The 12,020-nt window shown below is 41.7% G+C and overlaps 1 protein-coding gene across 3 annotated transcripts in view; it reads left to right on the top strand.

Moving 5' to 3' along the window:
• Positions 1-12,020, top strand: part of PDE3B (phosphodiesterase 3B) — a 264,706-nt gene that overhangs the window by 115,750 nt on the left and 136,936 nt on the right. For 2 of the 3 annotated variants that reach the window (XM_006126299.5, XM_089778647.1), the window contains exons 3-4: positions 2,881-3,129; positions 10,854-10,996. In XM_006126299.5, the coding sequence (XP_006126361.3) occupies positions 2,881-3,129; positions 10,854-10,996 (392 nt within the window). The remainder of the gene's footprint in view (positions 1-2,880; positions 3,130-10,853; positions 10,997-12,020) is intronic. The other variant, XM_089778646.1, reaches the window with a different exon arrangement.

The raw sequence follows: 12,020 nt of genomic DNA on the forward strand, positions 1-12,020 counted from the left end.
CCCTCGTCCCCCATCATAGGCTCTGTGGTGCTGCCTGTTCCCCCTCGTCCCCCTGCATGAATTCTTAGCAGCTAGTCAACTATTCTGTAGTCCCTGAGGGCCAGAGCCGACATCCTGTGCATTTTGGCCCAACTCCCAGGGAGCCCCCTGGCTGTGCCGGGCCAGCTGTGCCCCCTGTAGATGCAGCAGCCATGGATAGGCACTTATCACGTAGCCCCAAGCAGCTTTGGTGACAGAGGGCTCTGATTTTTCTCCCTGGGATAGAGGGGCAGCCTGCATACTCAATCCCTCATCCTCCTCCCCTCCCTAGAAAAAATAATTTAAATTAAGCAAAACAAAACTTATTTGAGGTAAGGACCTAAGAGTGTGTCTGTTTCTCTCCTCTTCAGGAGCCCCTATTTATACAATCCCATGTGGGCCCTATTTGACTCAGCTGCAGCTATTTGACACAGCTGGTGGTTCCACAGTCCTAGCCCTTTCCCAGGGCTGGATTCAACCCTTGATATGGCCAATGCAAGGCAGATGTATTAATAAGAGAATAAGGTGATAGGTAACAGCCAGCATGGATCTGTAAAGAACAAATCATGTCAAACCAATCTGATAGCTTTCTCAAGCCTTGTGGATAAGGGAGAAGTGAGGGATGTGGCATACCTAGACTTTAGTAAGGCATTTGACATGGTCTTGCATGACCTTCTTATCAATACATTAGGAATATGCAGCCTAGATGGGGCTACTATAAGGTGGGTGCATAACTGGCTGGATAACCATTCCCAGAGAGTAGTTATTAATGGTTCACAATCATGCTGGAGGGGCATAATAAGTGGGGTTCCACCGGGGTCTGTTTTGGGACTTGTCTGTTCAATATCTTCATCAGTGATTTAGATTATGACATAGAGAGTAGGATTACTAAATTTGCAGATAATACTAAGCTGGGAGGGGTAGCAAGTGCTTTAGAGGATAGGGTCAAAATTCAAAATGATCTGGACAAACTAGAGAAATGGTCTGAGATAAACAGCATGAATAAGGACAAATGCAAAGTACTCCACTTGGGAAAGAACCATACATTTCACACACACAGAATGGGAAGTGATTGTCTAATAATGAATACTGCTGAAATGGATTTAGGGGTCTTAGTGGAGGACAAGTTAAACATGAGTCAACAGTGTGGCACTGTTGCAAGAAAAGCAAACATGATTCTGCAGTGCATTTACAGAATTGTTGTGAGCAAGACATGAGAAGTTATTCTTCCGCTGTATTCTGTACTGATTAGGCCTCAGTTGGAATATTGTGTCCGGTTCTGGGTATCACATTTCAAGACAGATGAGAAGAAATTGGTGAAGGTCCAGAGAAGAGCAACAAAAATGATTAGTGGTCTAGAGAACATGACCTATGAAGGAAGACTAAAAGAATTGGGCTTATTTTAGTTTAGAAAAGAAAAGACTGAGAGGGAACGTGATAGCAGTTTTCATGTATCTAGGAGGGTGTTACAAGGAGGAAGGAGAAAAAAAAATCTCCTTGGCCTCTGATGATGGGATAAGATGCAATGGGCTTAAATTGCAGCAAGGGAGGTTTAGGTTGGACATTAGGAAAAACTTCCTAACTGTCAGGGTGGTTAAGCACTGAAATAAATTGCCTAGGGAGGTTGTTGAATCTCCATCACTGGAGGTATTTAAGAACAGGTTAGACAGACACCTGCCAGGGATGATTGAGACAGTGCTTGGTCCTGCTATGAGAGCAGCAAACTAGACTTGATGACCTCTCAAGGTCCCTTCCAGTTCTATTAAAAGAAAACTGACTGCTCTTGCTCAGATCTGAAGTATGCTGTGATAGCATGGCTGGAATTGGTGAGGTAGCCTCTTTTCCTTTACCAAGGAAGGGAACAAATCTTTTAAAATTCTAAAATCTAAATTGCTTTGTAATGATTAAAAGTGATTTTAAATATAAGAGTAGGTTGATCTAATTAATTCCTGGAATAGTTGTTTGTATTTACTTAGGTAAGGTTTGAGAGCATAATGCAATATTTAAATAGGTCTGATTTTGATTGATTGACAGTTAATTTGTTTCTCTGAAAATATACTGTTCTGAATGGTATTATATTATATGGCTATTATCTTCTTACTAAATATTTTAGAAATATATCTGTCTGTCTGTATGTCTGTCCATCCATTTGTTCAAGAATTCCTGTTAAACGGTAAGAGGATCACCATATCTGGTATGCAGCTTCCTCTTGGTTGTGCCAGGATAATGGGATGTGCATGGAATTCAGTTGTTTCTCATAAAATAGAAAGGTCAGGGTCTGGTAGGAGGAGTTATACTGCAGAATGACCACTGGAGAGGGAAACAAAGGGTCAGAGATGGGGACCCAGACAACCATAACCTCATTGGGCAAAGAGAGGGCAGGGGTGGAGAAATGGACAGCTATCTACTATATATTTCAGAGAGTTTCTGTTTGTGTGTATGTGTGTCTGTCTATTCCTCAGCTGAGGAACATGCACCCCCTCCCCCGGCTATGCCCGCTGCAGATGTAGCAGCCAAGGACAGGCACTTATCATGTGGCCTGAAACAGCTTTGGTGAAAAAGGGCTGGGATTGTCCTCTCTCCCTGGGATGTGGGGGCGGCGGGAAGGCAGCATGCATACTGAATTCCCCATCACCAGCCCTCCCCAGAAACAAAATATTTAAATGAAAAAGAACCCCAAACTTATTTGAGGTAAGGACCCAAGCGATGTCAGATTTTCTAGTACATGATGGAGAAATATTCATAAGATTGAGTTTCTCCTGTTTTGATGTGAATTATGTGTGTTATAGATATTTTGTTTGTATTTTATAGTCAAAGTGTATAATTTAATGAGTGATTTTATAATATTTCCCTCTATTTTAGAATGCTGGCAGTGGAAATGGAGTAGATCTTTCAGTACTAAATGAGGCTCGCAACGTGTTATCAGACCTCTTGATCGATCCAGCCCTTCCCCCACATGCGATTTCTTCCCTTCGAAGCATTAATAGCTTGATGGGTGCTTTCTCTGGCTCCTGCAGGCCAAAGGCTAACCCCTTCACACCATTTCCTGGCTTTTACCCGTGCCCTGAAATGGAGGATGCAGCTGAAAAAGGCGATCGAAAGCTACACAAGGTCAAAAGATTGTATAATTGTAATTAAAGCATATGTTGATATTTTTAGCAATTTTGATATTTTGAGCAAAGAGAATACTTTTGAAAAGAATATTTCTGTTTGAATGGTAGCTTCTTCCATGTTGGGTTTAGGCCAAGATTTTGAAAAATAAGAGTTTAAAGGTGAACTCCTAATGCCATGTTTAGATGGCTGGTTGATTATTAAAAGTGATGAGCAGCTGCAAAGTACAATTGAGTTCAGTGGAAGGAGTTACATGCTTCGCATTTTGAAAGTCAGATATGTATCTAAATATTTAGATAGGAGACTAACTTCAGGGACTTGTTTTTTAAAATCTAAGCCTTGGTATGTTTTGCAGATATTTTGCAAAATCCCTCAGGGTATGTCTACACTACCGTTTGAGGTGTACCGGTAGTTCGAATTAGAGAGCCTAATTCGAACTATCTACTCCGTGCCGCGTGTAGCCGCGGGCATGGAGTTCGCACTAAGGGGGATTTAAAAATGGCGGCGCCCGGCAAGATGCAAATGAAGCCCGGGATATTTAAATCCCGGGCTTCATTTGCAACTTCGAATGCCTACATTAGCCACCCTAGTTCGAACTAGGGTGGCAGTGTAGACATACCCTCATTTATTTGTAGAGTACAATAGTGACACTTAGCCGTCAAAGCTGGTCTGATTGTGTTGCAACAACTATAAATTCTAAATAGAATTATGTTGTATCACTGCATGGTGACATAGTAAAATGTGCAGTACACCAAAATCATAATCACGGTGAAAGAAAATGAGTAGTCCTGTGGCACCTTGGAGACTAACAAAAATATATATAGTTACCATGAACTTTTGTAGGCAAAACCCACTTCTTCACATGAGCATGCAGGTTTACTTCTGTACTCTGTGTATAGGTTTTTCAAAAACAAAGTTGGTAATAAGCTCCTTCCTTGAGACAGATATTTTTGTATATGTGTAAAGTGCCTACCACACAGAAGCACCTGATGCTACATTATTTGCTATATTACAGATAATACAGTTTTCCTTTTCAAACTGGAACATGTCCAGGAAATTTTGTTTTTCAGGTGAATATTCCAAAACAGCTAAGTTTAGTAGATCCCACTTATTTTCCTGGTTTTACTATTTTTTAGCACAGTTTTCTGTTTCAGTTGGTGTTGCATATTTTGAAGATGTGATTTTAGCTATCAAGGCTGCAGAAACAGAGGTGCAGTTAGCAAACTGTACTTAGGCTACAAATATTTTAATGGTATTAAACACACAGAGGAGGGAATAGAATTTAATGTGAACCTTTTCTCTCCATTCAGTCAGGTTTAATAAGGTAAAACTAAGAAAAAGAAAATATAGATGGAATATTTGGAAGTGTAGAATGTAAGATGGTAAGTAGTCTCCTAAGGGAATTGATAGAAGCCTCATTGGGAGGTTAAAAATTTCAAGAGAGCTTAAGTTAGTGAGGGTCCTAAATCCCATTTTGCAAACTAACTTAGGTACTTAAGGCATGTCTGCACTGTAATGATAACCCAGGCTCAGACTTGTTTTGAGTCCAAATTCCCTCTTCCATATACACAAATCTGTGAGACTTGGGCTTGGACCAAGCAGGTATGGAGGTTCTGAGCCTGAGTCAAGCTGGGACCCATGGTTTGAGCCCTGTTGTTTTGCATTATAGAGACAACCCTCCATCCCCAGCTTACTTTTTGGTGGGCCCTCAATCTATCCAATGGGCCAATTTCCTTTGTTCTCTATTTCATGAATCTGCAGTTGTTGCCAGTGAATGCAGAAGCAACCCCCATTATGCTACTGCAGCAGCTCAGCAAGTCAGCATTAATCTTTACATTGCTTTCTGACTATTGAGCTGTAAACACACCATCAGAGAACTTTCAGTGTTTGCAATGGAGACTGAACAGAAAAAACTTCCTGCAAATGGCAGTCCTTCATTGACATGGGATACATCCAGGTTTTGGTACTGCTGTGGTGTAAAGCAAGCCAAACAGTGGTAAGAGTATCAGAAATGATCATGTAGACAAGCAAATAGTGAAGAAACTGACAGCACTGCAGATATACTGGACTGGTGACAAGTGTAGGAAACAGATGAAGCATCTCAAGAGTGAGTAGAGGAAAACTAGCGATTAGCACTTCACCTCAAACAACTCCCAACGTAGTACCCATTTTCAGATGAGTTTGACAGTGTGCCAAGCACAGAGCCATCAGTGATGCATGATGACATGATCAGCTAGGATGGCACCCCACTGGACCCAGAATACAGCATGGGGAATGATGGATGCCAGCAGCAGAGTGATGCCAATACAGTGACACTGTTACTGAAACTAATCCCACAGGAGTCTCTGCAGCATGTTCTGGAGTTGTACTCAGAGGAACTGTTTGATGCCTCCCAAGGAACAGGCCACTGCAGAGCCTGCAGGAGACACAGGTGGGACACTGTCCTGGAGCCTCTTATTTGTGGCTCCATTATACTATTTATTAATACAGAAATGGGAGGAATTTCCATTCTATGAACAATGCAAAGCTTATTAGAAGAGCCAGCTAGCAGCCTTTATTCCCTAATAGCAGATTGTGTCCCAGTGGTGTGGCTCTCCCCACCCCCTCAAAATGATGAGCAGGACATGCAAATAGTAAAAATCCTTAAAAGTGTATTTTTACTGGAAAGGACAGATTTTTGCTAGGGCATTCCCATTTCTTAAAACTGACTCTCTCACAGTGCCATACTTGTAAATTTGTTGTTCTGTAACCACTCAGTGGTGTACTAAGCCATGTTGAAATTGTAAGCTGTGGTCAGGAGGAGGTGGAAGTGTGTTCCATTTGCAGATCTAGTCTCTTTCAGGTAAAGGTTGGTGTAAGTGACACAAGCATTTGCCCTAAATTTGTTTTAAAGTGCATCCAGAGATGTACTGGGAAGAGGAAGTTTAAAGAGGTGGCCATGGAATTAAGTATTTTTTCATGCAGTCATACATGGCTAAGTCACGTGGAAGCTAATACAGCATTCCATTGAATCCCTCAAGAATTCTAACCAAGTCTCAGGTGTTGATAGATGCAGTGTTTTCCCAAAGCTCTCCAGACAAATAGTAACATTTCAGGAAAGGATGTGTTTTCCAGGGCCACCTTGGTAGCTGACCAGGCCAGTCCACTCAGATGTGCTAATCATTCGCTGTATGTTTGAATATTTGAGTTGTAAACCCTGCAGGTATCCCACCAGCATGTTGAAATAACATCTCCCTTGGCCAGTCAGACACCACAACTACTGTGTGTCCTCCAAAATGTGGAAAGCCTGAAGTGAGAGAAAAAGCTTTTTGTCACAAGACCACCAACAGTCCTCTCAGCCCAAGTAGTTCTACATTGGCTTAAAAAATTGAATTTTTAACTTTTGACTCTAATTAACCAGGCTGTATCCAGGAAGCCTCTGTGGACAGAAGCATCCCTCTCACCATGTACTGAAGTTTTGTTTGGAAAAACATATTTTATGTCTTTGAAATTTCACAAAGACTTTGTCTACACTGCAGGGTTTTTGCGCAAGAAGCTTTTTGCGGAAGAGATCTTCCGCAAAACCTTCTTGCACAAAAGTGCGTCCACACATCAAAAGCGCATCACAAAAGTGATGTGCTTTTGCGCAAGAGAGCGTCCACACTATATGGAGGCTCTTGCGCAAGAAAGCTCTGTTTTCCAATAACAGGATGGCCATCAGAACACCTGTGCTTTTTCTGCACATATGCCTTTCTGCATGAGAGCTGTAGCGCAAAAAGGAGTTATTCCTCCTGGGGAGAGGAATAACTCTACCAGCAAAAGCCCTCTGTCCTGTTGATATACTGTATTTTTTGTGAGTGCAAAAATTTGCTTGAGGTGTGGACACTATGCGGGTTTTTGCTCAGAAATGGCTGTTTATTGTGCAAAAACCTTGTAGTGTAGACATAGCCAAAGATTTTTTTTCCTGTGCTCCTGCAGTGAGCTATTTGAAACAGTATCCCTCTGTGTCTTGTCCTGTTCCAGGCCTCTCAAACTCTTTTGGCTGCAGTACCTTCCCAGCTCACTCAGTGTGGTGCCATCCTGGACCAAAGTACCTTCACAGACAGTTCCAAGAGGAAGAGTTTCAGTGGTGAACTTATGGTTGAACTTCTGGACAGTGCCAAAAAGCAGGGACAGTATCAAAACCAGAGCGATTTACAGCTAGAGAAAAGGCATGCTGAGAGGCAAAAAAAAAAAAGGCTAAAGTTGGCTGCACACCTTGAGCATAGGATAGAGGTCAGCAGAGAGAACAATGTGAGCAGCTGATATAAAAAATGACTGCTAGATTATTGGCTCCTGCTGCATCATCCACACCATGGCCTAAGTCCCCTGTGTGATACCTTGGGATGCAGTCCAGAAAAACTTTTAAAACTCTATGGCCAGTAGCCCATGCAATTGGCCTCATGAGTTACTGCTCAGAGGAACTTTGCCCCATGCCTCTTGGATGCCTCTAGCCCCTTCTCCTAGTGCCAAGCACAGAATAAATGGAATAAGATGAGAAACAAGAATAGAGGGCTGGGGACGTGCACTGATGAGTTTGTTTTATTCATAGTTTTACAGCTAGTACTCGTTCTTACAATTTTTTTGAGAGAGATCCTGTAGTTTCTGGTGTTTTGGTGTGGTAATAGCAACTAACCTGCTTTACAATGGGCGAACGTTGTACTTTTATAATATATTTTTATAGAAAAATCTTTTTATTCCATTAAGGAAGTTTATTATTCACTGCATCACATGTGTATTTAAAATAGTAAAGATAGACACACGTTCAGGGACTATTCGGGTACATCTACACAGCAGGGCTAAAGTTGAATTAAGCTATGCAATTTCAGTTATGTCAATCGCGTAGCTTAAGTTGAAATAGCTTCTTCAGCTTTTTAGCACTGTCTACACAGCAGGAAATTGAAGGAAGAACACACTTCCTTCTGTGTTCCTTACTCCTCGTGAAATGAGGGTTACCATGATAAGAAGTCCTCCAGCGTGACGTTATTATGAAATAAAGGCTTGTAGTGTAGATGCGCATTACAGGCAGTCCCCGGGTTATCTACAAGATAGGGACTGTAGGTTTGTTCTTAAGTTGAATTTGTATGTAAGTCGGAACTGGTACATATTGTAGGGGAAACTCTAGCCAAACATTTCTCCAGAGCTCAGTTTTATTCTCCCACACCTCACTTCCCTCAGTCCTTTATTCTCAAGTCCTTTGTCTGCTGAGAGAAGCCGCTCCGCATCTCCCTGGTCTGTTGGGGGGAGGGCGCTAGCTTCGCATCTCCCTGGTTTGCTTGGGGGAAGCAGCTAGTGCGGAGTTGCCTCACCCCGTTTGTAAGTAGGGATCCGATGTAAGTCGGATCCATGTAACCCGGGGACTGCCTGTATATTATTTCAGAATAACATCAGTTATTATGAAATAACGCTGCTGTGTATACGTACCCTTAGAAATTAGTAAGCAAATGGTATTCCTCTATAAAGTTAGATACATCAGTTTGCACTACAATCATTTTCTTATATGAATCCATATAAGAATTGTTCCCTACTCCCATTTCATAAGTCGCCTTGCCATTCATGACTGCAGTGCCTGATAATCAAGTTCTGGCCCTCCCCAAGTACTGAACCCCATCCCCACATTCATAAAGGAGTATTTCCATCTTTTCCACTCATACCATAATGCGGGAGTACAAAGCATCCTTGTTTTATTTTGCCTAGATACATCCAGCTCCAGCTTTGGTAGGTACACTTTTTGGCTTAGTGAACTCAATTTAGCAGCTCCTTGCTGTCATTAAACCATCCAGAGGGAAGTGGCTCACGTCTGGTATCATAAAAATTGTGATGAGCACAGCAAGTCATACTAATGCAGACAGCTTTAATGTCGCTGGCTTCCAAATGTGTCTGCACACATCAACATTTGTCTGTCAAAAGCACATTCAACACCATTCTACACTTTTGGGGAGAATAATTAAACTGTCTTTTCCCAAGGTCTCTTAAATCAGGTATGATTTCATAAGCCAAAACTAAAAAGGGAATATGTAGAGGCCCCCAGAATAATAGTAGGGTCAGTAACTTTATATATGATGTTTTTGGTGGGAAATATTCTATCCTGTCTGTGAATGTAGACTTCTGATCAACAAAAAGCCATGGTATCATGAACTTTCCCAGTGTAGCCTGCATTGACAATCATAAATCAAGCTGTGTTGTCCATGAGGGACTGCATAATAATCCCTTGAGAGTTAGTACTCCTGTACTCCATGAGTCCCATCAAAACCCTGACAAAGTTTGGAAATCACTTTCTATAAATGCCAGCAAATACTTTTGGAGTATCTTTTATGCCTATCACCATGGATTAAACCACATGTCTGATTGTCTCAGAAGCCTCCACCACTTTACCCACAATTGCCATCCCAGCACCAAAATGGTTGTAACAGACCTTTGGCAATCAGCAGTAGGCAGCTTCCAGATGGCTGTAGCAATCTGCATCTGGACTGGCAAGGGTGCCTTCATGCATGTATCTTGATGCTGGAGGGTTGGAGCAAGCTACTTACAAAGCTCCAAGAATGTAGCTTTTTTTATGCAAAAGGTGGACTCACTGCTGGTCAGCCCTGATCTACATGATAATGTGATCTCACAATTCTGTGTTTGTGGCCCTGCACCAAAAACACTGATCTACATAGGGAGCATCATCAGCTATACACAGTGTCTGTCATTAGCCGCATCATTCAGTTTAAGTCTATCATGCCAGGCTCCTCCTCCTGCTCCATCATGAATTCTGTGAGATGCTTTTGGTGGATTAGACAACACTACTGAAACGTGCCCCAGGACCTTACAGAAGCACAGCCCATTTCATGACACAGAAGTGACAATACAAGATAGAACTTATTGAAAGGCACTTGCTCCATGTTGCTGGCTCCAGTAGCTGGGAGTATACAGACTAAAATGATTGCTGAGCAAGATGGGTTGGTGGGCTGTTCTAACTTCCTCTAAAATGCATCATGAAAAGTAGTTTTCCCACAGCACACAATGGACATGGCTACAGTGGATGCATTTTGGGAGTACGCTGAAAAGTCTGGGATATGGCTGTTTTGACTCAGATTTGTATGCTGCAGTGTGAATGCCAGAGACTCAAGTTCAAACTCAGGTTAGAAAATTCTTAACATAGTATTAACAGTCAGTGGAGATTCTCAAGCTCTGGATTCTGTAACCCTGGGTCAGTTGACTTGAGTCCTATTAACTGTGGGTTTACCTTGCAATGTAGACATACCCTTAGAAGCTTGTTTTACTTCAGAAAATGGGACTTAGGTTCAGAAGTCTTGTAGGTGCTTTAGAAATTTTTATGTAGGAAGAATATTAGAAAATGTACTGTAATGAGCAGTCCTGTGTTTGCAAAAAGATTGTCTGGATAATACAAGAGATCTCTTCCAATTATAAATTACTTCATGTGAGGTATAATAGTTGGAGCAGATGAATTCCTAAGGACAAATATCTTGACTTTTTTTAAATTATGGGGTGAGAAGATTGAGAAATAAAATAGAACTTTATCTCCAATGCAATATTTCTAAGCAAGCCTTTAATATTTTTTTCTAACATAGGATATCATACTTCCTACTTCTTTGAACATGATTAGCTATAAAATAATTTCATACACTCCCAGTAGAAATAATACATTATGAAACATCTGTTTCAATAAGAGAAGTTTTAACTATTGTTAACTTATTCAACAGGGATTAAATAGCAGGAATAGTTTACCAACACCACAGTTGAGACGAACGTCAGGAGCTTCTGGCCTGCCACCTATTGAACAGTCATCTTCTAGGTGGGAACGCAGTAATGGCAAGAGATCTCATCAAGAATACAATGCTGCAAGGTAAACCTCCTATTGGCATAGTAAATTAAATTTAACCATTGTAAAATAACCTTGCAAGTGGGGTGGTGGGAAATAGCAGCAACTTCATCACCAGCAAGAGAGATTCCAAATCTAGAAAAGGGGGTTAAGCTACCCTATGGTCAGAAGAAACAGACTCTTTATTGGACTAAAATATTTTCTCTTTTATGTTGCCTGTCAATCAACATACCAACTTCAGCATTCTAAGAATCAGAGGCTTACACACTGCCTCTATAGCAGTGGCCCCACTTAGGCTTCCCTCCATATTTCATAACCTCTCTACTCCCTTCTCACCTTCTACATCAACCAAGCACTAGGAACATCAGAAAGAAACTCACCATCCTCCTTCTCCACGGTACTGGGATCAGTATTGTGCAAGCAGAGCAGAGTGCTTGGAAATTCCCTATTGAGGAATTGGAGGAGGGACATTGTCTACAACCTTTAGCCTATTTGTAGTCACCCGCTGAGGAAGTGTCTGAATCTACCTCTCCTCCTTGCATCACTTTAGAGCTCATCAAGACTTGTTGAGGAGCATGGCTGTAGCTGTAGATGTCCAGCCAGAACAGGAAAAGATCACACATGGATTTGTGGACATTTTGGCCTTGGTAAAGCCTTCTAGGATATCTCTCCCAATTAATAAGGCTGTTTTGGGGCCTGTCAAGATGTCACGGCAGATTTTTTTTTCTTTGCCCCCTACTAGTGAAAGGATGGAGAAAAGAAGTTCTTCAAGTGTTTGCTCATGTCAATTCTAATCAGGTGTCTACATGGGCGCACATACGGTGGCTGGAAGAGTTTCCCATAGCATCCGTTGGCTTGGTCTTGGTTCCCCCTGGAGTTGCATTTTCATAACTTCCAATATTGAGCCTGCATTTTCATGACCTCCCATATTGATCCTCTAATATTGAGCCTACTACTCCCTTGGTTCCTTCTTATTGCCAACAAATGTAGGTTTGGACTTCTTGTAGCCCTCTCTCTTGTAAACACTTCTATTTGCGTGTATGTAGTC

This window comes from Pelodiscus sinensis, chromosome 5 (genome assembly GCF_052426305.1).
Source record: "Pelodiscus sinensis isolate ZL-2025 chromosome 5, ASM5242630v1, whole genome shotgun sequence".
Classification (NCBI taxonomy): Eukaryota; Metazoa; Chordata; order Testudines; family Trionychidae; genus Pelodiscus; species Pelodiscus sinensis.